General features: G+C 38.6%; 4 protein-coding genes, 1 long non-coding RNA gene, 1 other non-coding gene and 1 pseudogene across 12 annotated transcripts; 3 read left to right on the top strand and 4 right to left on the bottom strand.

Moving 5' to 3' along the window:
* Nucleotides 1-134: 134 nt before the first annotated feature.
* LOC147790431 (uncharacterized) lies at nucleotides 135-1,687 on the bottom strand. Its single transcript, XR_015422902.1, has 2 exons — nucleotides 1,547-1,687; nucleotides 135-377 (listed from the first exon to the last, which is right to left on the bottom strand). It is a non-coding gene; the product is annotated as an uncharacterized LOC147790431 (long non-coding RNA).
* LOC111804840 (blue copper protein-like) lies at nucleotides 785-2,465 on the top strand. The gene is made up of 3 exons (XM_023689637.2): nucleotides 785-1,023; nucleotides 1,486-1,854; nucleotides 1,961-2,465. The coding sequence occupies exons 1-3, from the start codon at nucleotides 840-842 to the stop codon at nucleotides 2,449-2,451; spliced, it is 1,044 nt and encodes a 347-aa protein (XP_023545405.2). The 5' UTR covers nucleotides 785-839; the 3' UTR covers nucleotides 2,452-2,465.
* Nucleotides 2,466-3,567: 1,102 nt separating this feature from the next.
* Nucleotides 3,568-4,643, top strand: LOC111804839 (stellacyanin pseudogene; annotated as a pseudogene). The gene is made up of 2 exons (XR_015422996.1): nucleotides 3,568-3,787; nucleotides 4,234-4,643. The product of XR_015422996.1 is annotated as a stellacyanin pseudogene (transcript).
* A 4,605-nt stretch (nucleotides 4,644-9,248) lies between these two features.
* LOC111805152 (uncharacterized) lies at nucleotides 9,249-11,502 on the bottom strand. Its single transcript, XM_023690068.2, has 4 exons — nucleotides 10,814-11,502; nucleotides 10,606-10,720; nucleotides 10,413-10,527; nucleotides 9,249-10,268 (listed from the first exon to the last, which is right to left on the bottom strand). The coding sequence occupies exons 1-4, from the start codon at nucleotides 10,912-10,914 to the stop codon at nucleotides 9,376-9,378; spliced, it is 1,224 nt and encodes a 407-aa protein (XP_023545836.2). The 5' UTR covers nucleotides 10,915-11,502; the 3' UTR covers nucleotides 9,249-9,375.
* Nucleotides 11,503-15,890: 4,388 nt separating this feature from the next.
* Nucleotides 15,891-20,412, bottom strand: ARP6 (actin-related protein 6). 6 transcript variants are annotated; one of them, XR_015423015.1, is made up of 10 exons: nucleotides 19,579-20,411; nucleotides 18,855-19,071; nucleotides 18,716-18,779; nucleotides 18,322-18,406; nucleotides 18,179-18,229; nucleotides 18,026-18,088; nucleotides 17,786-17,929; nucleotides 17,507-17,571; nucleotides 16,803-16,924; nucleotides 15,891-16,169 (listed from the first exon to the last, which is right to left on the bottom strand). XR_015423015.1 is itself a non-coding variant. In XM_087128722.1 (8 exons), the coding sequence occupies exons 1-7, from the start codon at nucleotides 20,304-20,306 to the stop codon at nucleotides 17,800-17,802; spliced, it is 1,338 nt and encodes a 445-aa protein (XP_086984848.1). In that variant the 5' UTR covers nucleotides 20,307-20,412; the 3' UTR covers nucleotides 17,268-17,645; nucleotides 17,786-17,799. The 6 variants fall into 6 exon arrangements, 3 of the variants coding, with proteins under 3 accessions (XP_086984848.1, XP_086984849.1, XP_086984847.1); XR_015423014.1 differs by having other exon boundaries at nucleotides 17,507-17,929; XR_002816617.2 differs by lacking the exon at nucleotides 17,507-17,571 and having other exon boundaries at nucleotides 15,936-16,169.
* A 1,385-nt stretch (nucleotides 20,413-21,797) lies between these two features.
* On the top strand, nucleotides 21,798-26,602 carry BRIZ1 (zinc finger (ubiquitin-hydrolase) domain-containing protein). The gene is made up of 11 exons (XM_023691476.2): nucleotides 21,798-22,145; nucleotides 22,759-22,867; nucleotides 22,953-23,067; nucleotides 23,153-23,250; nucleotides 23,942-24,048; nucleotides 24,168-24,417; nucleotides 24,663-24,716; nucleotides 25,639-25,782; nucleotides 25,893-25,957; nucleotides 26,078-26,132; nucleotides 26,220-26,602. Exons 1-11 carry the CDS (start codon nucleotides 21,835-21,837, stop codon nucleotides 26,373-26,375), a joined length of 1,464 nt encoding a protein of 487 aa, XP_023547244.2. The 5' UTR covers nucleotides 21,798-21,834; the 3' UTR covers nucleotides 26,376-26,602.
* Nucleotides 26,603-26,899: 297 nt separating this feature from the next.
* On the bottom strand, nucleotides 26,900-27,002 carry LOC147790430 (U6 spliceosomal RNA). The gene has a single exon (XR_015423041.1). It is a non-coding gene; the product is annotated as a U6 spliceosomal RNA (small nuclear RNA).
* Between the last annotated feature and the right edge of the window lie 117 nt (nucleotides 27,003-27,119).

The following is a 27,119-nucleotide window of genomic DNA, read 5'->3' as shown; positions in this document are numbered from 1 at the left end:
TGGATAGGGCACTATTTACCATCTCAAATGTCAATAGTTCGACACAAACAAAAAAGTGATGAATATACAATTAGAGACAAGGTAGAAGCTTCTTCTCAACCAACAAGCAATAAAGACAATGGACAATAGACTGATTCATCACAAAATCATAGAAAATACCAAAATGGTGACCAAAGCAAGGTCCAAAATTCTATTAACTTGTCATTTGAGGCAAAGAAATGGTAAGAGAATGCATTATTTAATGCTCATGTGTAAATTAAGTAATATGCTGTTTTGACTTACAAATGCCACGTGCATTATAAACAAGTCTTCTTTGTCCAGACTGTAGCTCTTGTTTCCATTATATTTTGACAAATGCACCTTCCCTAGAAAATCCTCTGTTATTTAAGACAATGGAAAATCAAAATCAATACTTCCTGTTATTCAACTGAAATATAAACCATACTGAAATTTGAGCAATTTGATTCAGTTTATGATACTATTACATTGATATTTGAATAACGTTCATAAACCATCAATCACTAAGAATTAGAGCAATGAATCCTTCAACGAAATATGACTATTTACACTTGCAAACGAATCAACATTTGGAAGAAAAGATTTAAACCATAGATAAGCTAGATCATAAGTTGAAACTGGCCAGAAGAGAAAGAGATGGAAATCGAAGTAAGCTAAATCGCCCCACACCCAATTAAATAATCATAACAAACAAGCATTTCCCTCCAACTTCTCCAATCCATTTCTATATAAAAGTATCAGTAACGACCAGGCCATTAGCTTCATTCTGACTTGGAAATCTTTCTCCATTTGCTGATAGGAAGAAGTTATAAAGAACAACAATGGCTAGAGCACTGGTCCTGCTTGTGCTAGCCATAGTGGCATCCTGTGCCTTGGTACAGACCACAACCGCAGAGACCACCCATGTGGTCGGAGACAGCTTGGGCTGGGTGGTTCCCCTTGGAGGCCCCATTGTCTATGCCACTTGGGCTGTCTCCCACACCTTCTTAGTTGGTGATATCTTATGTAAGCTCAAACTCTCTTATCAATCTCTTTATCCACTTTGAATCCATTTGTTTGAGATTTTGAGTCCATAATAGTTTTCAATGTCAAAAGTTATGGCAGTTCTTGATTTTTAGTATCCAGAACAGTTCAAAGCATTTAAAACCGTCCCAAATGAGATGGATATCAAAGTAGTCATCTCTGATCTTTGTTTCTTATTTGTACTGACAATTGTGGTTGTTTCTGAATCTTTAGCATATTCATAACTGTTCTAAGCAAGCTGGTTTGCATAATCAAAACCATCCAAAACAAGAAAGCTTGGCTTTGACAATCAAATTAGATCATCTCTGATCTTTGTTTCTTCATGTTTGTTTTCACAATCTTATCTTGTTTATCAGATGAACGTTTTATTTATGATTTTCAGCAAAAGTTCAATATTGAAAGATCATAAGAAATTCTAAAGTGATCTTTGTGAAACATTTTCAGTGTTCAATTTCACAACTGGACAAGAAGATGTAGCTAGAGTGACAAAGGAAGCATTTCTAACCTGCAATACAACCGATCCAATCAGCCTCAGAGCCACTGGTCCAGCCAATTTTAAGTTGGATTCACTGGAGGAGTACTATTTCATTGGCACTTTGGACAAGCACTGCATCTTGGGACAGAGATTGGCCATCAATGTCACTGCATATCCCGGCCCGGCTCCTGCCCCAGCTCCGCCTCCAGCTCCGAGAGGGCCGAGGGATTACACCGTCGGCGACAAACTCGGTTGGCTCATCCCTCCCGGGGGTCCTCTCGATCTCTACTATGAATCATGGGCTTATAACAAAACTTTCTTTGTTGGTGACACCTTAGGTAAGTGTAGATTTCATTGACACAATTTATCAAACACCTTGTGTGCACTCAGTAAAGAAACCCCCCAAAAACCTCGTCAATCATTGAAATTAAATTCATTTTGCAGTTTTCAACTTCTTCAATGGATCCGACGACGTTGCTGTGGTGACAAAACAAGTGTTCGATTCCTGCAACATCACTTCAACCCTCGCAGTTTTCAACTCAACTCCGGCGAACATCGCCCTGAATGTCACCGGCGACCATTACTACACCTCCACCTACGCCAAACACTGCATATTAGGACAAAAATTAGCAATCAACGTAACTGGACACGCCACTTCCGGCTCCGCCCCTTCTCCTTCGTCCACTGCACACCCACCCTCCATTGCAGTCTCTCCTTCTTCCCCGCCCGGCAGAGCTCTGTCTCCTTCTCCGAACACCTCCGCCCCTTCTCCACCGGCCATTGCCCATCCACCCTCCATTGCGGTCTCTCCTTCCCCGCCCGGCAGAGCTCCGGCTCCTTCTCCGAACACCTCCGCCGCACCGATAACTGCTACCGGCCGCCCCTATTTTGGTGCTTTCGTGATCTACGTCATGGCCTCGGCAGTCTATTTCTGAGCAAAGCACGATTATATTCAAAAAAATAAAAAAATAAATAAAAATCTAAATTAATTAAAATAAATTCTGTAATTTCATAAGTTTCAATTATTCTGTTAATTTTTTTTAATATTTTAAGTTTATTTATATTCATTTTCAATTTATAAAATTAAAATTGGAGCATCCGTTAAGATCGCATTTATCAAGCACACAGATTTGAATGGTTGGAGAAATCTTTTGGACCAACCCGAAACTTGGATTGTTCGAGTTGGTAACTCGAGCAATTTGAATAGAGTTCACAACCCAACTCAACCCAACCCTCTATTTTACTGTGGAGTTATTCTTTCTTTTAAATTATTTAAAAAAATCATATTTATATACCGTAAATCTTACATTAATAATTAAATTTTATAAAATTAAATTGATAGAATCGACTCGAAATCCAATTTTTTTAGACACATATTAAACATGGTTTAATTTAAAAATTAAATTTATAATTTAATATATGATATTAATTATTTTACAAGTTATTTGTTGTCAAGTGTGTATATGCCATTGCTTTTTCCATAAAATTTTCTCTGACCTAAAATACAATATAAATTAAATAATAAATTTATTGTTTTTAAATAATAATAATTATTATTATAATTATGCATGTGACTAGTCAACCATTTCCATCTTGTCCATGTGAAGCCAAAGTTAAAAGTTTGGTCAATGCCAAGTCGAAAGACTCACATTTAAGGTGTTCGTGAGCTGGGACAGACTTAATTTAATTGTTCGGGTTATAAATATGTTAAGCCAAACAACTTTTGTTCAATAATGAACCCAACGTAATTCAATCACAATTTTTTTCGTTCAATTGAATCGAACCTAACTCAGTTTAGATTAGGTTGGATAGATCGAGTTTTTCGGGTCGTTAAGTTTTTTGAACACTCCTACAAATGTGTTCAATAAGAAACCTAACACAGGAAGCCTAAATTTCTAAGCATCTAAACTCGTGGCAGCTTATCATCACCGTCCATTTCATTCACACGTGTCCTTCATCCAATGGCTTATTTTACACGAATGTTTGAGATCCTAAACTCTATAAATATCCAAAAAAAAGTCTCCATTTTTTGCACAAAAACCACAAATAGAGTTTAACCAAAAAAGGCCAGCTGAGAACACAAAATCATGGCCGTAGGATTTAATCGGCTGGCGATTCTCCTCCTCCTCCTCATGGCCGCCGCGTCGTGGCAGTGCTCTTCCGCCGCCACTTATACTGTCGGTGACGCATTGGGTTGGACTGTCCCGCCTATTTCTACTGTCTACTCCGAGTGGGCTTCCGATAAAACGTTTGTTGTCGGAGACATTCTTGGTAAGAAAAAAAACGTTAAATTAATTTATTTTATTAATTACGATTATTATGATTTGATGAAATAATAATAAAAAAAATACTATTTAAGAGAGTCTGTCATGCCCTATATTTAGTATGTCAATAGAATCCTCAAATGTGGAATGACTCCAAAAGGAGTCGGGACTCCTTAAAGGCATAGTAAAAAATGACTAAGACTCCAAAAGAAAATGAGTCGAGCCTCGATTAAGGGGATGCGTACTTTGTCCGAGGGGAGGTGTTGGATGAAAGTCTCACATCGGCTAATTTAGGGAATGATCATGAGTTTATAATGAATGAATACTCTCTCTATTGGTATGAGGTCTTTTGGGGAAGTCCAGAGTAAAGAGATTATATTCAAAGTGGACAATATGATACCATTGTGAAGAGTCGTGTTCAACATGTAGCTGAACGTGATTGATTTTGTGCAGTTTTCAACTTTGTGAATGAACGACATGACGTAACGGAAGTGACAAAAGGTTCTCATAATTCTTGCAATGGTAGCAATCCGATCTCCGTGGAGACCAAGAGTCCAGCAAGGATCACACTCGCTTCTGCCGGTGACCACCACTTCATGTGCTCGTTCCTTAGCCATTGCAACGATGGTCAAAAGTTGTCCATTACCGTCAGAGCAACCTCTTCTTCTGCTCCGTCACCCTCTCCCTCTCTTACCGCCGGCCTCACCGCACCTCCGCCCTCAATCGCGACGCCTCCATCTGACAACATCCCTTCAACTCTATCTCCGACTACCGCCCCACCGCCTCCCAGCACCGCTACATCGCTCCGAGCCTCCACCTTCTCCGCCTCTATTCTCGCCGTCGTCGTTGCTCTGCTGTACTAGCCGTCGTTTTTTTTTTTTTTTTTTTTTTTTTTTTTTTTTTTTTTTGAGGTTTCTTCGTCTCCATACTTGATTGTAGAAATATAAATTATAAATTTATTAGGATTATTTTCTTAAGAAAATAAATTTATTAAGCTTTCTTTTTATTTTTTATATATATTTTAGCGAATATATTATATATAAATTATATATATTTTAGAAATATAAATTATAAAAAAATTATTTCTAAAAAACTAATTTATTATATTTATATTATATATCGATATATATTTATATATAAATGTGGAGCATGGCAGGATTGAGGTGGGGTCAGGGATGAGAATGAAAAATGTAATCTCTGTCTTTGCCCATTTAGCTAATAGAGAAAAATCTCTAATGTTCTCTCTCCCATTCCTGGAGGGAGTGCTCGTAGGGTCTCGAACCTATTGGTTAAATGGACATCTCTAGTTGAATGGGGAAGAGACTTTGAAAATCTAAATGCCTCGATATAAATTCTATGTATTTTGTAGTTTTTCTCTCATATAAAACAATATAAAACTAACAGTCACATTGTAGCGATCTCCTCGAATAATTTATCTTTATCAAAATAATTAAAATTTTTAACAACACAAACTATCCGTGCGATTATGCCCAACTGAACATAGTTTAATTGGTTAGACATATGTTCGAATCTTTTCAACCCGTATATTGTTGAACTCAAAATATACAGCTGCTAATGGCATGTCCAGGACGTGTTTTCCATAGTCTTATGTCTGTTCCAAACCCTCTTTACTTGCTTTCGTGTTAGATATATCCTTACTATTTTTGTTGTGCCAATGCGAGGGTATATGACCGGTCACCAAAATCATGTATATTAGATATATCCTTATTATTTTTGTTGTGTCAATATGGAGGTGTATGACCGGTCACCAAAATCATGTCTGCACCCGCTAAGACTAAAATGCCCCAAAATGTATTATAGGAGGATGTGACTAGTTGTCAATTCTTCCTACCGGGGTAAATTATTTTCAACGTAGTTTTTCGCTCACGTTTTCTAAAACATTTCTCCAAACGTGACACAAGGTTGCTCGCAAAATCCGACTTCTATATGGTTGACTAGTTCATTGGGTTAGAACAAATGCGACATAATTGTTGTCTTACTACTATAAAAGTGCGACCGTGACACAATAGGAAAAGGCTCAAGAGGGAAAAAGGAAAGGAACGAGCTAGAAAAGAGGCATAACCTGCGAACACAGCACAAAGGAGCAAATGGCCAGCACAATGAGTTTGTTTGGTGCGTGATCGCTTTGGCATGTGCCAGCCATGGCTGCAACCATCCATGTAGTTGGAGGCCATGAAGGCTTGAGAATCCTGAAGGACAAGTCCTTATACGCCGGGCTGCCCATAAGATCTTCACTGTTGGTGACAAACTTGGTAACAAAGCCTTTAAACCCTCCTCCAATGCCTGTCAGGTTCATAACAAGTGTTAATTTTCGACTCTTAGAACTCAACGACACAGTTGTACAACCAACAAAACATGTCCAAATCTTGTCGAGATGGCCTTCGAACCCTTAATTCGAGCACTAATTACATTCATTAACAATAGAGCTCAAAAACTCGAAGGGGACGACCAGTTCTCGGGTCTAAGAAGCTTGCAAAACTTGAATTTGTATGCATTGTATTGGTTTCATAAGGCACAAAAGGTGAGTTATATGAGTTAGTAAACTTGTAGAGAAGCCAGCAGAATGTCACATTTTAACTGAGATGAAACTAATGGGAACAAACAGTAGAGAACTAAAGATGACCTTTCTCTTGTACAATTTGGCTCAAACTCAACTGGGTTTCGTTTTCACAAAATTACGTTCTGTTCTGTTCTGTTCTAACTGCATAAATAGTCGAGCCGATACGTGAACTATATATGCAAATATGGTTTTCTTTTTCTCTTTTGCTTACAGAATTCGAATATATCATGCATAATGTAGCTGAGGTAACAAAGGATAAGTATGAAAACTGTACCAAGGCAGGACCACTTCATGGCACAAGCCATGTCGCTCCCCAGTGCTCGTTCAGGGAGAAGTTGAGCGTGAGTGTCGGGTCTAATAGCTTGACAACGCCAGCAGCACCGGCACCAAGCTCTGCTCCTGCCTCTCCTGGCAAAAGCTTTGTATGCAGCTATGTTCACCATAGGTAGCAGCATCTTCTTCCTACTACATCAAAGTATGTTATGTGCTGAAACAATGTGTTAAGAAGTGGGATTCCTGGATTTTGTTATTTTCCAGCCTCGCTGAATTGTTTCCAGTTTCATTCACAATCATTGGAATAAATAATGAACATGTTTGTAAGAAAATTCATGGCAGATTTCATATCAGCAAGTTCCCATACATGACATGTTTCTCTGTTTCAATGACAAATCTAAATGGTACCAAGTGAGTTGGGGGAAGCTATAAGAGAATATTTAAGGTAACAATCAATCAGTCAGTGGCAGGATAAACAAAAGTGCAGCCTCCCATAAGCAAAAAAGTTACAATCATATATGCTTCCCAGATGAACAAGGGTTGAGTCTTATACACTGAAAGATTCAACGAAATCAAGGATACAGTGATAGAAGATCAATACAAACATAAGATTAAGATATGTTAAGCAAGTTCAGATCCATTTCTCATCAGAGGCAATGTATATTTATAAGAAAAATGACATATGGAGCCTTTTGAAGATTATGTAATTTTGTTCAGTTGAATGTGATCCAAAATATGAAAATGTACCTAATTTAAACATGCTCTGATCACATTCTTTTTTAATAGGGGAAAATGTAACATCTACCAAAGCTTTGAATCAATGTATCTCATGGTAAACGCTTAAGATATTTTGGAGATACCCTTCAAAGCCTTGGATTTAAACCCTTTGACATAAAACCCTGTCTCCCACAGCTGGCTTTAGGGCGAGTGAAACTTCCTCAAAACTAGTGAGGTATGTTGTAACAGCCCAAGTCCTACCGCTAGCAGATATTGTCCTTTTTGGGCTTTCCGTTTCGGGCTTCCCCTCAAGGTCTTTTAAAACGCGTCTACTAGGGAGAGGTTTCCACACCTTTATAAAGAATGTGTCGTTCTCCTCCCCAACTGAAAGAGGTGGACACGAGGCGGTGAGCCAACAAGGACGCTGGGCCCCGAAGGTGAGTGGATTGGAGGGTCCCACATTGGTTGGAGAAGGGAATGAGTGTTAGCGAGGCCGCTGGGCCCCGAAAGAGGTGGATTGTGAGATCCCACATCAATTGGGTAGGGGAGCGAATCATTCTTTATAAGGGTGTGGAAACCTCTCCCTAGTAGACGAGTTTTAAAAACCTTAAGGGAAAGCCCGAAAAGGAAAGCCTAAAGAGAACAATATTTATTAGCGGTGGGCTTGGACTGTTACATATGTCATGAGCATAATACTAGTGTGGGCCCTTGACACCCCATTATATACCTAGATACATACATACAAACATATGTATGTATATACACCCGATATCTATACAAGTAACGTATGTATGTACATGTTTCTCATCCAGACAATACAATTTCACTTATTGATGCACATCATATAATAACTTGGAGAAAAAGTACCAGGAGAATCTCACCCCACAAAAGATGCAACTTCAACTCCAGAATAAGGAGAAATCAATAACAGTCAGCAGCTCAGAGTGAGATACAAGACATCCTCAATGAAAGAAAGCAATTACTTTAATATTCCCTTGATAAGAACAATCCTAATCCTATGACAAAAATAGTTAATCAAAGTATTTGAACCACACGAGGCAAGCAAATTTAAGTACATGAATCAACAAAATATCGAAAACGCATCCCAGTTTGGAAGTTGTGATATTGGCTCTCAATATACATTACAACAAGTTAAGCCATGTAACTGGGAAAAGAATAAATATAGATTCAAGCAAGGTGACCCTAAGCTCTCGTTTCACGAATATACACATACGTGTACGTATATCAGTGTGTGCCCTGTCGTGTGATATATTGAAATGAGTATGTATTAGGATAAAGGAACCTGCAAAAAACAATGGGAAAAATAGTCTAATTTATAAGATATTTCATATCTTAGATAAATGGTACTAAAGTTCGAACTCGTAACCACACGAATATTCAAATTTATTCATATAATGTAGGCATTTGACCAGATTGATGAACGAACAGCTGTAGAAATTCCTAGTATTCTTAGCATATGACTAAACAGAAAAGGCATTGAAGCGATAACTTCCCTACCCTGCTCCCCGAGTTACAATGCTGGAAGTGTCCGGTTTACTTTTGTAAGTAATGGAAGCATGTCACGAAGTACCAAAAAAGATGAACACCAAAGAATTCAATACATTGGGTCTCAGAGAAGGCAGAGAAAATGATCTTATTCTCAACGAGCATAAACAGCACGGTATCACAGTTCATGGAAAGTAATTCTCATGTAGCACAAAAGAACTTGTAACTCAAGATTGAATTCATTTCTATCGTTGTATTAGTTATGTGCCTAACCGTTCGTAGTTATACTATTCGGATTTCCATTCTGACCATGTTGGTTAATGATTCACTCAGCTCAATGTCACACCTCACATGTTTGGAGGGCCTGAACTCTAATTATACAGTTGGGTAGTTGAGACTCAAATATTATAAAATTTCAACTAAAGCTACAAAAGGAATAGTTCTCATTGGTGACAATACGACATCATGGGAAACGTTAAAATTTCCGATCTTATATGCCACGACATGGAAAAAACTGTCTACAAACCTGACCCTTTAGTTTGACTGTTAAACCAGTAAGATGGAACCTCAGGTGGCAAACAAAATGGTTCGTCCTCCTCATTGCTACTAAAGGGATCTTTGCGTTTTTTTGTGGAAGATTCTGGATTCCAACCCCCGCCATCTGAACTCCACATATTTGAACAGGAACCGAAGGAGTCAAATGCAGTTCTGCTTGGGAAAAAACTGAACTCTTTATTCGCGTAAATGGTTTGATCGTGAAATTTGTGCGTCTCGTGGGAACTGCTTGGAGCAATGTCCCCAGTTTCAAGAGCCCAAGCTTTCCTAGTGCTCACACATGGCTGGGAAGGTAAACCCAACCTCAAAGATAAATCACATTCTGTGTCTGGTAGCTTTTCTTCTCTGGCTGTGATAACTTCTGGTGGAAATCTGCTCATAGCATTGCTCGTTTTGCACGAAAGAAGGCAGTGCTCAGCAGGCAGCTCGGTACTTGATACGATCGGTCTACCCAAAAATATAGTCTGTTGGTTGGCATCTGCAGAAATCTGGGAGCCTAAGTTGGGCTCTTCAGTTGGACAACGAAATCCATAATACAATGGATAAACAGATCCCAAGTTAAGTGGGGTATTGGTCTCAGTCATTGAATAACTGTTATGAACAACTGGGACATTCTCAAGCAAGAAGGCAGGGTTACTTGGAATGGTGGGGTTGTTATGTTGTTTGGGGTTCATAGTCTTGGCTCTTGCAAAGTTCAACTGGTTAGCAGGGTGTAACGACGATGTCGGTAGGCATCTTTCGTCGGTAGCTTTATCCAATGTGGGTTCTTGTCCCCTTGGAGTAAGATAAGTCCTTGGGTTACTATGCCGTTGGCTTCTAGATGCTCGTACCGGGACGCAACCGAGGTTAAGTGCAGCTGAATTCCACAGAGAAGCAGCAAAGAAAGACAAAACAGGTATGACTAATGGCTTGTGTTCATACAAACAGATGACAAAGAACAAACTAAACCTAATACATTTCCTATAAGAATCAAGAACTTGAAATGCAAGAATGTTTTTACCTTCAACACATGGAGGCAAACGGTCACCACTTTCAGTGGTTTCATCTCTACGAATTATGGTGTTAACAGCATCATTTAAACGATCCCAAAGCGTTTCAAGATTCATATACTCAGCCTAAGCAAATCACAGGGATGAAACACGACAAGATCCGAATTATGAACAAGACGCAAGGGTTAAGGGGGGAAAAAATACCTCGGAATTAGCTTTAGAATACATGATTTCTTCAGCTTTCAAAACAACAATCGGCAATTTCTCCTGCCATTCCTTGTTCTTCTTAGTAGCAGGAGTATGATTCTCATTGACAACCCTGATCAAACACATGGTGTGCAAATTCATCAAAATGTGAAAAATACAGAATCAAAGTCGAAGAGAATCAGCAAAATTAAACAAGACCCAGAACCTGAAAATTTGCTGAATAATGGAACCTCTCATGGGTTGGTGCCTATCGCTGTGCCAAGCTCTCCGCACGCACTCATACGGTCTCGGGCCTGGCCGCGGCATCTTCGTTCCCCCGTGGCTACACAAAATCTTTGACGAAGAGAAAAAGAAACCAACAAAAGATTCGAAACGCTCAGCTCCCAAAAATCAGTGCTACGGGAGATGGGTTTGGATGATTTGCATTGGCTCGATGTGTTTTAATCCTCCATCTTGGTTCCCCAATTAGCAATGGGACAGTTTATGCTGGGTTTGGAGAGAGAGAGCGAGAGAGAAAGGGCAGGTTTCTCATTCCTTGTCTTCTTCAATAATTTAAGATGGTTTACCCCCAAAGTTTGATGTTGAATCTAGTTGTTTTTGTGTATAAGGAGTGTCACCTATTGGGGAAAATAGAGTGGAGGGGGTGGGGGGGTGGGCTTCAAAAAGTGCCCTGTAAAATCTCCCTGCCACAACATTCAGCAATTGGCACATCAATTACCTCCAGCATGGGCCACTACTGCCCAAAACAGCGACCTCCCATCATCTCATCAACACTTTGAATCTATCTTCAAAATGAGCAAACCAAATTTCAAAACCAATCCATTTCTACCTTCAAAATATTACCTTTTTTTCATCTGGGTCTCTCCATTTTCACCCAATTCATACCCTTTGCTTCCAAATAAGTAATGGGTTTTGTTTGAAATGGGATTTTAACTGCTCAAGCTCACAGTAGATAGGGATTTTTCTCACTTAGAATGTGTCTGTTAGAGAGAGAGAGGAGTTTCCACACACTTCCAACCGATGTGGGAGTTTTCACCCTCTTATACTTCTCCCCCTATGATGTGGGATCTCACAATCCACCCTCCCTTCAGGGAGCAAAGTCCTCGCTAGCATTCATTTCCTTCTCCAACCGATGTGAGGAGTTTCCACCCTTGTACTCCTCCCCAACCGATGTGGGATCTAATCCACTCTCCCTTCGGGGCCCAACGTTCTCACTGCCACTCGTTCCCTTCTCCAACCGATGTGGGGAGTTTCCGCACCCTTATAAAGTATGTTTCGTTCTCCTCCCACAATCCACCCTCCCTTTGGGGCCCATCGTCCTCACTGTCACTCGTTCCCTTCTCCAACCGATGTGTGGGGAGTTTCCACACCCTTATAAAGAATGCTCCATCCTCCTCCCCAACCGATGTGGGATTTCACAATCCACCCCCTTCGAGGCTCAGCATCCTCGCTGCCACTCGTTCCCTTCTCCAACATGTGAGACCCCCACCAATTCACCCTTCTTCAGAGCCTAACATCCTTACTAGCACACCGTCTTTAGTCCACCTCCTGCGGGCTCAGCCTCCTTGCTGGCACATCGCATGGTGTCTGATTTTGATATCATTTATAACGGCCTAAGCCCACCGACAGCAGATGTTGTCTTCTTGGGACTTTCCGTTTCGAACTTCCTTTCGAAGTTTTTAAAACACGTCTACTAAGGAGATGTTTTCACACATATATAAAGAATGCTTCATTCTACTCCTATCACATCGACTTTGAAGAAGAGAGCATGGTAATGGTTGTGAGTGGTGGTGGCAGTGGCGAATGACACAGCCCCTGACATTGCATGCCATACCCACTCTCTCATGTCTCATTTGATGTCCCCACTCTGAAAAAGGCATCACAATGGGCGACCTCCAAAGCCCTCTTCTTCATCTCTTTCCCCTATTTTCATGACAAGTCCATATCTACAGGGAGCTCAAACTGCCCAAGTGCCAAACCCATCCTCTTCCTCTCTTCATTCTCTGTCCCCTTTCCCCTTTTCAACTTGGGGAGCCTTCAAACTACCCATCTTTGCTTTTTGCTTCTGGATGGTCTAGAATGAGACGTTTGTGTTTACCACCGTTCAAACTTAATTCTCCGTCCAAATAATTAAAAGTAGAGATGTTCATTTAACCTGTAGGGGTCGGGACCTCATTAGAGCTCGCCTCGAATGGGGTAGAAAATTACTATTTAAATGAGGAGTAAAGATGGAGCGGGGAGAGATATCTATCACCCTGTTAGCTAAACGAGAACAGGGATAGGTTTTTTATTTCTTGTCTCTATCACTGCATATAACCTCGCCAGATCTCCGTCCCACCCAGCTCGTTATATATATAGGAAAATTTCTATCCGGTGAAAATGAATGAAGGAGGTAGAGATAGGGACAGAAAAGGCTTCCTTATCCCGCCCCATAACAAGCTAGAACTTGGAGCTCAAACAAGCTTTAAAATTTAAAGAAAAACACGTTAAATATGTGAGAATGAAAGAGTTCGAAGAACATTATGGTCGTATTAAAAGAACGAAACTTTTTAAAAAAAATATATGTAGTACTTTACTAAAATATTGGAATGAAATCAAATTGGTGGGACTCGGCCAATTTGGTGATCTCTAATCCATAAAGAAATACTCTCGTTCATATTCTTTATTCTAAGGTCCCACCGTTTTCATCTATAAATTAGATTCTCGACCTTTTTATTAATTATTTTATAATTTATTCTCGAGTATTTTTAGTATTAATAATAATCACGTTATTATATAAGTTAACTCAAACCTCACCGAAAAAAGAACGAGTCAATTACTGTTGAGCTATGTCAACTTTGATGTCTCATAGTTTAAATGAGACCGTCACCAAAAATAATTCTCGAGCATAATTCAAAAAACTAAAACAAAAAAAAGAATATGACACTTTAGTTTTGAGAAGTTTATATGGAAATAATATTTTTTTTGGTTCGGTTCTAGTTTTCTTTTTCAGCACGACAATGGTGGGGCAAAGAAATCGAAAATTTTGACCTCGAGAGAATTTTCAAAGGTATGCTCGTATTCATAGTTGTAAAATTTTCAAAGGTTCGTTGGGTTATTTTTTTATTTTTTTTATTTTTTTTTATTTTCAGTTTAGGTTGAGTTAAATTTTTTGAAAACTAAAAATTCGAGCAGGTTTGTGGGTTGACTTTTTTCTTGGTCGGGTCAACTCGATCCTTGAAAATAGGGTTACAGTCCATCCCTATCTTACATTTAAAATTATTATGAAAATTAAGAATATTGTAACACGTGAATATTTAATATTTGAGTTTTATAAAATTTTAATTAATAATATAACATATATTATGTATAAATATAATTTTTTAAATAATTAAAAAAAGATAACCCGACAATCCAACTTAACCCAACTAAAAAATAGAGGGTGAGTCAGGTTATGTTGTGAACTCTAGGAGTTGCTAATACCAAATGCACAATAAAAATATTTAAAAATTAAAAAATGAAATTATTTATTTATTTATTTTCTTTTGATTATTTGGGAAGTGAAGTGGACACAAGATATGGTTGAATATACATTATCTTAAAAATATGTGACAATGAAATAATTACACATATGATAAAAAAAATTACCATATGATAAATGATTTCCTCTATATAATATAATATATATTTATTTATATTATATGGTGAAGAAAAAAAAAACATTTAATTGAAAGATAAATAATGTACAAAGCACTATCAACATCAATTATATTCATTACAAAGAACAGAAGATTCTAATACCAAACTTTGACCATTATTGTCACAAAACCAACCTCTCTTTTTATCCACTCGAACGTTATGCTTTTCGAGCCTCGTTATTTTATATGAATAAATTAATTTTTTTCGGATTTTTAATGTTCGTACTCAGTTCTTTTTTTTTTTTAGTTTATCAGATATGAAAAAGCGGAAATTTGAATATGTGATCTCAAATACAGTAGTTGGTGTCTTAATTAAGCATCGAGTTGTGTGTCACAATCGCACTTTTAATGGTAGTGGACGTGCGATTGTGCGGCATTCACTTTCCAACCACAAGTGAGCTAAGCCATGTCGCCTACGGCCAAGCAACGTATGCTCGAGCCTCTAACCTCGGTTTTAAGAAAAGGTTTTAGAAAACGAGGGCAGAGAGAGATTTTTGAAAGAGACGTTATATAAGCAAGCAAGAGAGAAATAACAACGGCTTACAGTATATAACCTTGGGCAACTAGTCGTATCCCCCTATAGTACATTCTGAGGTATTTCATGTCTGACAGACCTAGACATGATATTTCTGAAACGTCATACTTCCTAGAAATACAAAAGTAAAACACTAGAATATGAAAAGACATAAAGGGTTGGGCTAGTCATGGGCATACGGCCATGGGCAACACGCCTTGGACAAGCATGATTGTGACACTGTGCTCATGTTGACTTTTAAGCGTACCTACATAGTGACATGATATTGTCTGTTTTAGACCTAAGTGGTATATATTTACTTTTGGGATTCTATTGAGAAAATCTAGTACCAATATAAATATTGTCGTTAATTTTTTTTATTGATATAATCAAAATCCATAACGTTCATATACTTCGACCCGTTAAAAAATACGTTTTAGTTTTTTTTTTTTTTACTTTTTTCCCTTCATAATAAAATAATAAAAACAAATTTAAAGTCAACTCTTGTTTGATCAATTATTGCACTTGCCTTTCCTTTAGTATGCTCAATGAAATTAGGAAGAAAAGATTTTTCTTTTTTTAATATTTGGATAAGGGAAGGATAAGTGACGGGACCCAAACGTCGAGATCTCTTAATCGATGTGTTCAAACAATTCCCAAAGCTTCCATGTGACATAGATGACAGTGACAAAGACGGGATTGTAGATGATAACAACGACGAAATTATAAACGAGGAAGAGGTTGCAACATCATGTTTTGGTTCCATCCACGATTATCTTCATCTTTCGTGGGTATTGCGGTTTTTAGATTTGGTTTTCATCTTCGAGTGGGCGTTCGTGTTTAGGACCGAAACATCTATTATAAATAATTTATTAGGCATAATTAAAAAAAAATAAAAAAGACTTCTAATTATATATACACACACATACATATATATAGTGACACATCATTTTGTCTCTTTCTAATAGGTTTGATGTACTAAAGAAACATTATTTTAGGGCAAACGGCCAAACAACATGTTTATGAACATTGGTCCTCTCTGCTCTTGCCTCTCTGTAAAGTTTACTTTTGTCTTGGGTATTCTACTATAATTTCACTAATAGCCCAAATTGATTTCTAATAAATTACGAGAAAACTTAGCCAACACAGTTCAATCGATGCTCAACAAATATATCGAGTAATGTTAATCAATGGACAGCTCGATAGATAAGAAACCAAAGTTGAAAGTTCGATTTTTCACCTTTGTACTTGATGAACTTGAAAAAGAAAAACAAGTCTACTTCCACTGATCCTGGAACAAAACGTCTTTTCTTCTCATTTCTTCTCTCGTCACATGTGAAAGCCTCCTTCTTCCTCCAACGAAACATGATCTATAAATTTCAAAACAAAAGCGAAAATACAAACTCGTTACGAGAAAATGTTTACTTTTGCCAGAATTATCTCCCAACAAATATGATTTTGGGTACAAATGACAATAAGAATAACTTTAAGAAGAACCAGAAACTGGATTTACAAAACAAAAACAAAAAATGTTCCCTGATTACAGGCACAATAAAATGTCAAGATCAACCAAGCATTAATGTGACAGACAGCATCATTCAGAGATTGAATGCCAAATGGTACACCAGCAAAGCAATTATACATCTACAAGTGTCCAAGCGAAACAGATTCAGGACAACAGAAACAGAGTAAATAACTTTTTGACTGACAACTTTTTCTATTCAAATGTTGGAATACAATGCCAAAGCCAAATGCCAAAGCCAAAGCCCAAGCAAGAATCAAGCACACATGTTAAAAGCAAGCTTGGCTCGGCTCTAATCAGTCAGAGAATCAATTTACAAGCTAAGGAGAATCAAATTTACAAGCTAAAGGAGTATAACTCAACCGTAGTTGACATAGACATTGACGTATATTTCGTTTTGGACTAAAAGTTCAAATATTTATTAACACTTTGAGGTGAATAGTACTAAAAAGTAATACGAATCCAATGCAGAAATCCTTACTGTATTCCAGCTGCAGGCAGTCCAATGAAGATTTTTCATCAACCTCCTCTTACAAAAACTTAATTTTCATCAGAACGTTGGTCCCTGCTATGGCCTAGAATTGACCCACAAACGCCTGCTCACTGACATATAAGAATAGAATATATCATTGATGAGTGGATGTTAACACGAGCCGAGAGATTCGGCTTTAATCAATATGAGCGATAAATCGATATTTTTAATATGCTATAGAGATATCAACATCAATATCAATAAAATATCAACGACATCTTCATAAAATTGAGATCACGATATTTACATCAACATCAATACTTAAATCAGGCTGAAATATTAGGGGCTTTCTAACTATGTCTTTTTATAGAATAATTCTTAAAGAGGGGGTTGGTTTTAAAATAATTCTAAATATATGATATATTATCTTCTGGAAAGATGCATATTTTGGACATAAGTCCCTTGGAAATCATCTCTTAGAAGATAAGCTATCAAAAATCATCTTAATTCTGGCAGTGAATAAAGTAGCCTACAGTTGCAAGTACTTTTGAAACAATTTTTTTTTACATTTTTTCAAAAACTACATTAAAAAATCACTAGAAGTCCACATTTGGCCATATCCATCTCCTGAGCTGAATCCTCAAGCTGAAAGATCCTCAGGGTTGCCAATAGATTAAGAAATTAACAGTTACTTCCCTAAAGAAGAAGATAACTTCGTTTTACTTCTTATCTGCCTGAATGAGCCGCCACTGAAGCTTGCTGGAACCTTGATGAAGCTCTATAAGGGAGTGATCGATTAGTTCGCCTTCCCTCGTGCATGATCGTGTTTTTGCACAGAAACTTAGATAAAATCTACACAACTTAATTCTCTAGAATCATTTGAGATACAAATGATTTTATGGTTTAAAACTAGAAACATTCAGCACCCATTCAGACAGTAGTATAATTGATTCATGAATAATTGATCTAGTTCGGTCAGAGTTAGTAGTGACCTTCATGCTTGCACTCAATGTAAAAATCTCTTCCGACACCGAGCAGATCCGAGTTCCTCGTATTCGGCCTTGGTAACACACATTGCTTCAAAACTAGGACTTGATGCCAGTAGTGATCCCCCTCTCCACACCCCTAACATGGGACTGCAACAAAAGCACGAATATTTACAATATGTGTCAAGCCTCTACTTCGAATGGATAAAAACTAAAAAGAAGTGTGTTTTGGGGCATATAATTTACTCTTCTTGGGTTGTTATCTTCACTTTACACTCATCTGGGACAATAGGCCGGAGCTCCTTCTCTCTAAGACGAAAAATTGTCATGGAATGTTAGTTATTGATTTATTTGAATGAAGAACTTATAAACTGTTAGATCAAGGGAATGAGGACTCACAATCTCTCTGCAAAATTGTGAAATAAAGTGCTTCCACCAGTCAAAACAATACTGCTTGAAAGAACAATGGTTAGTATCAGCTTAAAAGGAGTGAAAATCAATGCCTGTTTATAAAGCTATCAACACATAGCAAACAAAAATACCTCTCGTAGAGCACGGGGTGCAGATGAGGATGGCAAGAATTAACAGCTCTAACAATGCACTCCGCTAGGCCGGCCTGGTTCATTCCTGTCCAACAGATTGAGTAAGTCCAAATGGGATGGATAGCAAGGTATTCCTTTTCAAGTCTTTGATCAAAGATAATCGAGAATTCAAAAGCTTCTACATAGAACTTTGAGAACCCCTGCCCCTTCCAAATTTTGATGGTAATTTTATTTGAAAAATAAGAATGTTCTTCAGCAGATACAGGTAACAACACAGAAAAATAGATTAATCAAGATTGGAGTCCACTAGAGAGAGAGGGGTTTCTCATCCAAAGCCATTAAAATTCATGATCGTTCATATTTTAAACCAAGAATATAAGAATATTGTACGAACCCAAATCTGAAGGATGGAATATCATTTCTGGAACAAGGAAGCGTTCGTTCGTCAAATCAAATTCCTGCAAAAACCATGAAGATCGAATTTAACAAACAAGGAAAGTTTGATATAGATTCACACAAGAATAAGAATTTACATTTTTTGTTAGATCAATTTTCTTCCTGTTTTCAGTCTTTTCTGAGACATCTAGCTCAGTCTCATCATTCTTGACTCCAAGTGATGGAGATGAGGCTTCATCAGTCAAGGAGAGGTACCTCTTAGCTTCATCTGGATTTTTAACAAAACCCCTTGTATACGAAATCCCATCAGGGAGCACATATGTGCATCGGAAGAGATTTTCCTTTCCTGGTTTCCTATTTCAAAAATTCATAACAGAATATAGCTCTTGATCAAGATTGATGCATAAACAAAGCCTCAAGTACTCAAACAGCTCAACTACTAAAATACTGAAGAAAAGAAAAACATTCAATGTAGTAAAGTTAGAAGCTAAAAGGCCTTATGATCTGAAGAACTTCACTATCCTTTGCTCATATTTACCAGGAAATCCACCATTCTAAGATTAAAGAACAGACAAACAATCTAAAACAATCTCATAAGAAATCTTCCACAAAAGATGCAAGCACACAGAAAAGAAAATCTGCAGATACTTCAATGGGATAACCAAAATTCAAAAGCCAGATAACTAGCCTCATAACCTGGAAAAAATGGTGTTCTAGCATCTCTTCACCAACATTTTCCTAAGAAACAAATAGTCTGAAAATAACAAAAGAATGAGGAATTTCAAACAATCCCAGCAAAATTCTTCTGGGAAATCATTAGAAAACTCCAAAACCCTGCCCTGGAAGAAAATAGGTGCAAACCTCGCTATCTGGAGGTCGCGGGGGACGTTAAGGGAGACAAAGCAGAGCTTCTCTTTGACGTCGTCTATGATGAAGGTTTCATCCATAACATTCAAAGCGCGATATGAAACCAACTCCTTCAAATAGTTCGTCAATGCCTTCCCTCCCAGGTCGATGCGTTTAACAGCGTAGTTCAAAGTGAAGTTCTGGAACACTGGAGCCGCATGAGTGAAAGAAAACCCACAGTCAACAACAAGGCTACACTGTGCCCTAGATAGGAGGCTCGTCGGGCGGCGGCTGGCCTCATAGAAGTGAACTAAAGAAGGAGAATCTGAAACATAGAGAGAAGCAAAATTGAAATCCTCGAAAATGAGCTCGTCGGTGGCGCGTTGAATGGAAGGGAGAGTGAAGAGAGGTTCCGTCAAGAGGAGGGAGGAATTGGAGGGACTAACGTGAAGAAGAGAGTTGAAGAGGTGAGACCAAATGTCACGCTGCAGGTCGGGGTTTATGAGATAACCTCGGTCTATGGGGCGGCGGACGGAGGCCGATGTGAGGTCGAGATCGGAGGAGGCTTCAGCGGCGGCGGTGGCGGTGGTGGTGGAAATGGAGATTGGAGAAGGGTGGAGCCATTTCTTGGCGGAGAGAGGACGGTAGAGGCAGTTAGGGATTATGACGGAGGGATCGAGGTCGCCGCCGAAGCCGGCTTTGATGAGACCGCCGCCGTTGTCCAAGACGACGACGTTTGACATGAGAACGCAGTTTGAGCTTTTTCCGAGGATCGAGAGTTCGAGAAGGTAGCTCTAGCTAGCTCCACTCCAGTCCATTGTTGATGGTGATGACGTGGCTTATAAATTTTCCCAATTAACACACATTTAAATAAACGAATAATCTTTAGCTTGTACCGTCAGTGTATGCTAGAGACACGTTTTCACACCTCGACATGAGATAACACAATTCACCCTTTGGGTGTCAACGCCCTCACTAGCACGGCTCCGTGTCTGGCTCTAATACCATTTGTAGTAGTCCAAGCGCACCACTAGCAGATATTGTCTGCTTTAACTCGTTACGTATAGCCGTCAGGTTCATAGTTTTACAATGCGTCTGCTAGGTGTCACGGTCCTACATTTTTTACTGTGCAGCGTCGTGATCTTGACACGCTCACGACTAGCCTTAAGGGGAATTAAGCTCCATATATAATTTTCGCCCCGGCTTTGTGGCTTCGTCGGACCTTAGGCGAGGTTTGTCTTCGCCAATCGAACATTGCTTGTGCGGAATCCAAGCTTGTTCAACCACACACGCCGCCTGTGCATGCATGTTCAATCGTCTGCGACACATCCGACTTGCCTCTACACTAGGCCAAGTCATTCGGCTTGACCTTGGCTCTACTCGGGCCAATGTCTCTCAATGCAACATCGCATCTCATCTTGCCATCTCGATCCCCCTCGACAGGGTCCATATGTCTTGACGCCATCCCGAGTCTCGGGATGTCGTTGGCCATCATAACTCATTCAGTCATGCTATCGAGAATGGGCCCGCGTGTTGTTCATCTCATTGGGACTTCCCGAACATCTATCCATCCGGGTTCTATCGAGGCATAGGCCCTCCCGTGCCCATGCCGAGTCATTTACGGATACCGTACTGGATAGCGGGTGTATGTAGCAACCTCCAACACGCGGGCTAGGACGCAATACCAGCACACCCGTGTGGTACGGTACTGTCCTTCAAAAATCAATTTCAAAGGAAGTCGCCCGAGACACATGTGACACACGTATGTGCCACAGGGTAGCTCACTTAGGGCACATGGGCCAGGGGTGGTGGAGAGCTAACACCATGGTACCCCTTCAGTTCATTTTGAGCCATTTTCATTCTAGTAGACATGATCTTGGTAAGGTGTCATACGGTGTCGTGCATTGTCCGTCCAATGTCCGATTGACACCAACTTGGCGAGCATTCATATTTCATATGGACGGACTTAACTCTCGAACTGCATGCCCAAATTCCTTCCGAAACCCCGACTTTTGAGGTTAAAGCCCGGGGCCCTACTCGACCCTTGAACAAGCTTATATTTGTCCTTCGTGTCTATTCTGATGTCTCTTATGTCTCAACATGTCTTCGATGCCCACTTTTCTAAAATAATAATAATAATAATAATAATAATTAATAATAATAATAATAATGACAGATTGAAGGCTAAACATGTAATTTAAATATTACGGTATGTTTATAAATTAACTCCGGCCACCGTGCGTTGTAAATTCTAGTACCAATTCCCCCGCCATGTTTTTCGTGCAAGTACATTCAGTGGACACCGACCAACCTCTTACCGTCGGAATTTCGCCGGAGCAATCTTCAACCACTAGCACCGTTTCTCAACGAAACAGTACAGCTTCTTACGTCCATACGAAATTCAGCGAACGAAGGGGCATCATCCATTTATTCCGTAGCATTTCGCACTCGTCGCTCCCGAACCCTAGCTCTCAATCCACGATCCTCTTTGTTGTTGCTGTTCCGAACTATCTCTCATACGATGATTTCATTAACTTTTGTGGTTCTCGCATTAACCATGTCTCCGAGCTTCTCTTCATCAGGTAACCCTTGATATTGCTTGTGTTTTCATTTTTTTTTTTCTTTCTTTTCTTTTGGTGGCCGATGAATTGAATTCTACTGATTGATAACAACATCGAGCTGAGCGTTCATGATTTACTTGATATTGTGATGCAAACGTGCTTCGTTTCTGGAGAAGGTTTTATTGTGTTGAATTATGAATAGCGTGTCTGATTAAGGCCAATGGATAATGAGCCTCAAGACTTGATATTGTGATGCAAACGTGCTTCAATTCTGGAGAAGGTTTTATTATGTTGAATTATGAATAGCGTGTCTGATTAAGGCCAATGGATAATGAGCCTCAAGACTTGAAGTCTTTTATTTTCAGAGATTCTTTCCTTGAGTTCTTCTTTTGTCAATCACGAAGCGCAATTGAGTTGTTGATTGTGAGTTTATGATGGCTATTAGGTTGGAAATTTCTTGTTCTTTTATGCATTGGATGGAACTGTAACTACGTTAAAGGCGATCATTGAAGTGATGCCATTGTCTGAATTTAGTCTGCATATGGTAGAAGGGTGCTTGGTGGCAGTTTTGTTAAAATTTTCTTGTTTTTCACTTGCTGCGCTCTCAATTGATGTCGTCTGATGGAATTTTTAGGAACGATGGTATGGAAGAACGATACAGTGTTTTGATTAAGCTTGGAAACCAAATGGATGCCGATGGGTTTTTTGGCAGGTTGAATGGCAAGAAGTTTTCTCCCTCCGAGGTACGAGAACTGCAATTTCAGTTGTTTATTTGATTTAATGGGAACATGGTCATATAATATTTCCACATATATTATTCATTTTTAGGCTGAGGTATGTCATATTCTGTTTCTGATGTCTGTCGAGTACACAGAATCAGCAGAGGTAGCTGGGTCGCCTCCTGACGGATGTACTGAATTGCCTACTTGCCCCGTTTGCCTGGGTGAGTCGAGTGTTTCTGTTTCTGATTTATTTTTCTTGAGTTCTGATAGGCTAGTTCTTCTTACTAATCTACATTTGAATGTTAGAGAGATTTGATCCTGATACTAGTGGAATAATTCACACACTATGTGACCATTCATTTCACTGCCCCTGCATTTCAAAATGGACTTCTTTATCTTGCCAGGTGATTATATACTCTGTTTTCCTCTATTATCTTTTTGTACTAGTATATCTACCTTTGCACCCTCACTTGACCAAGAGCCTTGATATTTGAGCCTTGTTTTTCTCATTCCATGTTTTAAATTACTGCATAAATTAGTGAAGAACTTTTTTCTTTTTGGATTGGGGCCTGTTTGTATTTATCCGCTAGTTCTTGTTCTTTGGATTAGAGCTCAATTCAGTATCACTTCATTGCTTGGGCTGTTTTCTTATATGCACTTTTATATTCTTTCATCTCCTTTTTTTAAATGAAAGCATTTTTTCTCAATAAATAAAAAAAAAGAAAAGAAAAAGTCCTGCAAACCTGAAAAATACTGGTGATGCAGGATCCTTTGTGGTTGTAAGGAGCACATCTTAATTCGTAAATCCAAAATTACATCATGATTGAAATGTCAGTGAACTTATCTTACATGAGCTTATCAACTTCTCATGATATGACATAGAACAACAGCTATATCTTACTGTATCTGATTCTTTCCTTTTTTTTTTGGAACAATTAATAATGTGAAATGCAAAAAATTACGTTTGTATGAGTTCTGTGATTCTACATAGTTTTGCTCTTCAAGGGAACCCTTTTAGAATTGGTCCGTTTCCTTGAAAATGGAAATGTTATATTGGAAGATCACACCATCTTTCTATTTTTGGCAAGTTATCAGGTCTGTCGATTCTGTCAGCAACAGGATGAGAAACAAGCTTGCTTCATTTGTGGAACTACGGAGAATCTCTGGGTTTGCGTGATCTGTGGCTTTCTAGGATGTGGAAGGTTACTTGCTCAATTGATTTCTCTTCTTATATATTCTAAGTTGACATATTCAAGAAGATTGATATCGGCAAAATACTTTGTAACATTAGTTGCTGCCTTTTTGCATCACGTTGATTTAGGTATAAGGAAGGGCATGCAATCAGGCATTGGAAAAATATGCATCACTGCTATTCCCTTGATTTAAGAACACAGCAAATTTGGGATTATGTTGGTGACACTTATGTTCACCGCTTGAACCAGTCAAAAGTTGATGGTAAGTTTGGAGAGATGAATTCACACTGTATTTCACATGAAGGAGCGTGTGGAACTTGTGAATATGATGAAGACTCCGGAATCAATGAGGCCCTGTACAGCAGTAAAGTTGAAGCAGTATGCCTTTCCGACTCAATTCTTCCGCATATATATATCATGCATTCTATTTTTCTACGAGTCGGTAGCCATATTGTTTCTGTTAGGCCATTATGGTCTGAGAACTGTATGGACTTAGGACCCTAAATTTAATCCATGTGATGTTGAGGGTTTAAAGGTTGGATTATACAAATTATTCGCACTGGCATTTAGTACTTCAATCACATTATCCATACATTATTCCTAATTCATACATTTCCAAACAGATTGTGGATGAGTATAATCGGCTTCTTGCAACGCAGCTGGAAACTCAGAGACAAGTATGCAACCAACTTCCCTACTTTAGATTGTGCTTCTCCGATTTATCTTGCACCTTATTGTAATACTGCCTATTATTTTTGTTAATATTTCTTTCTCCTTTCAATACTGTCTTTGGCTCCCAATAATGGTTCATGTGAAAACATTTATATAATATTTCAAATTTCTCGAGAACTTTTTTCTGAGGATTAAGTTGAATATTTGACAGTACTGATCCTTTAGTTCTTAGCATTTTATAATTGCCATGTATAGACGTAATTCTTGGTATTAGATGAGACAAGACATAGTGTTCCACAAATGCTGAAATATGACTGGCTCTTTGTAATTTACCTGGACTCCAGCAATGCACAAGTATCTGAGACTTCAAACTCAGCTGACTCGAGCAAGTTAGCATTGCTGAATATTTTGGTTTCAAATTGGCCAGATATGGCTGTTTCTAAATCAAATAATAATGTGAGATCCTACATCAATTGTAGAGAGAAACGAGTGCCAACGAGGACGTTTGGCCCCGAAGGAGGGTGAATTGTAAGATCCCACACCAGTTGGAGAGGGGAACGAAGCATTCTTTATAAGGATGTAGAAACTTCTCCCTAGCAGACACATTTTAAAAACCTTAAAGGGAAGCCCAAAAGGGAAAGTCTAAAGAAGAAAATATCTGCTAGCGGTGGGCTTGGGATGTTACAAATAACGTGTTCAGAACCTTCCAAGTCAATATCCCATAGCATTCCCACTTTGACCCATGTTATCGTGGTTGTGAGCATCTTTTGTATAAACTGTTACGCTAGATCAACATTTTGCACGTCCACGTAATATCTTTATAAAGCTCGTCAACTTCCATAATTATTTGTCTTTTCAGCTCTAATTAAGCATTCACATATACACACATGCATATAGTGATCAAGATCCTTACTTTTGTCTCGACAGTACTATGAATCTCTGCTGGCAGAGGCAAAAAGCAAAAGGGAAGTTTCCGTTTCTGAAGCAGTGGAAGAGGCTTTAATATCCAAGACTCAGGACATTCATGACAAACTTGAAAACTGTGTCAAGGAGAAAAACGTTGTTTCCGACGTAAGTTGTAACTATTTTCTCGTTCTCACAGCTCGGATGATCACATTTTTTTCATGGTCATTGACACTGATCTTCATTATGTGTTCTTCTAAATACTTCCCCCCCTGTAGGTAAATCAGAAGCTCATCAAGAACCAAGAAATGTGGATGGCTAAAGCAAAGCAAATTGAAGAAAGGTACATAACCTTTACAGTCCATGGAATTTCATGGGAGTTCGAATTCAATAGTTTACAAGCGTGTCGAGTTCTCGCCTTAATAGTTACCGTTGGATTAACTAATTACACTTTGTATGCCAGAGAACTCGCTTCGTTGAAATCAAGGAACGAGAAAATACATGATTTGGAAGAACAGGTACCGACATTTACACGATGCCGAATCCTCGTATGTATTTCATGGCTGAGTAGTTGCGCTTAGATGCATTTGATTGTGATGTTACAGATAAGAGATCTTACAGTCTACATTGAAGCCCAAAAGACACTCAACAAAATTACAGATTCAGATGACATAAAAGGAGGAACAGTGTTGCCTGTACCTGCAAAAGAATCTTCCCCCAGCAGCGGCAGAAAGAAGAAGGGCAGCCGAAGGCGGAATTAGAGAGACGCGTGCTCTTGCTTAAACTAAGGAGAAAATGAAAATGCTCTCTTTGATCATTGTTCCTTGGAAGTAAAAACGTTTGATTGACTGAGATCTATGATTTGTTGTCTCATGTAAAGCAAAGGTATATATATTATATCCATCATGTCGATAGCAGAAATATTATTAGGATATATACATTATTAGTCCCTCATTTTATCAATATATACAATATTAGACCCTCATCATTCTTTTTTTTTCTTCTTTCTGCTGCAGTCGTTAACAATTTTTGTACGGTTACAACTCAAGTTCACCGCTAGTAGATATTGTTCTCTTTAGGTTTCGACGAATGTTTCGTTCTTCTCCCCAACCCATGTGAGATCTCACAATCCACATCCCTTCAGCGTTCGGTGTAGTTCTAATACCATTTCTCGTATCAAGTTCACCGCTAGTAGATATTGTTCCCTTTAGGTTTCGACACTTATAAAAGATTGTTTCGTTCTTCTCTCCAACCGATGTGAGATCTCACAATCCACTCCCCTTCGACGTTCGGTGTAGTTCTAATACCATTTCTCGTATCATCCTTGTGTTGAGACCATGCTAATCTACGTTGTATTATTCCAATTTTATTGGATGTCCTCACATGATTATAGGTTTTTTTTTGGGGTTGGAATTTAGTTAGTACAATTTTTAATGAGTATAGTAAGAGTCCAAAACGAGAAAGAAGCTATTATGAATTGTTTGAGAAACAAAAAGAATGGCTAA

This window comes from Cucurbita pepo, chromosome 11, assembly GCF_057944985.1.
Source record: "Cucurbita pepo subsp. pepo isolate OVF chromosome 11, ASM5794498v1, whole genome shotgun sequence".
Lineage (NCBI taxonomy): Eukaryota > Viridiplantae > Streptophyta > Magnoliopsida > Cucurbitales > Cucurbitaceae > Cucurbita > Cucurbita pepo.
This window is presented reverse-complemented; position numbering and strand designations above follow the sequence as displayed.

Bases quoted from the DNA above. Each gene is read 5' to 3' on its own strand.
- LOC111805152 (XM_023690068.2), bottom strand. From the start codon at position 10,914: ATGCCGCGGCCAGGCCCGAGACCGTATGAGTGCGTGCGGAGAGCTTGG. The intron at 10,721-10,813 runs GTTCTGGGTCTT...GTGTTTGATCAG, and splicing joins ATTATTCAGCAAATTTTCAG to GGTTGTCAATGAGAATCATA. The intron at 10,528-10,605 runs GTATTTTTTCCC...TGATTTGCTTAG, and splicing joins ATTCTAAAGCTAATTCCGAG to GCTGAGTATATGAATCTTGA.
- ARP6 (XM_087128722.1), bottom strand. From the start codon at position 20,306: ATGTCAAACGTCGTCGTCTTGGACAACGGCGGCGGTCTCATCAAAGCC. The intron at 19,072-19,578 runs GTTTGCACCTAT...TTTTTGAAATAG, and splicing joins CGCGACCTCCAGATAGCGAG to GAAACCAGGAAAGGAAAATC. The intron at 17,930-18,025 runs GTAAATTATATG...CTTTTGTTGCAG, and splicing joins AAGATAACAACCCAAGAAGA to TCCCATGTTAGGGGTGTGGA.
- LOC111804840 (XM_023689637.2), top strand. From the start codon at position 840: ATGGCTAGAGCACTGGTCCTGCTTGTGCTAGCCATAGTGGCATCCTGT. The intron at 1,024-1,485 runs GTAAGCTCAAAC...AAACATTTTCAG, and splicing joins CTTAGTTGGTGATATCTTAT to TGTTCAATTTCACAACTGGA. The intron at 1,855-1,960 runs GTAAGTGTAGAT...TTCATTTTGCAG, and splicing joins CTTTGTTGGTGACACCTTAG to TTTTCAACTTCTTCAATGGA.
- BRIZ1 (XM_023691476.2), top strand. From the start codon at position 21,835: ATGTTTTTCGTGCAAGTACATTCAGTGGACACCGACCAACCTCTTACC. The intron at 22,868-22,952 runs GTACGAGAACTG...ATTCATTTTTAG, and splicing joins AGAAGTTTTCTCCCTCCGAG to GCTGAGGTATGTCATATTCT. The intron at 26,133-26,219 runs GTACCGACATTT...GTGATGTTACAG, and splicing joins TACATGATTTGGAAGAACAG to ATAAGAGATCTTACAGTCTA.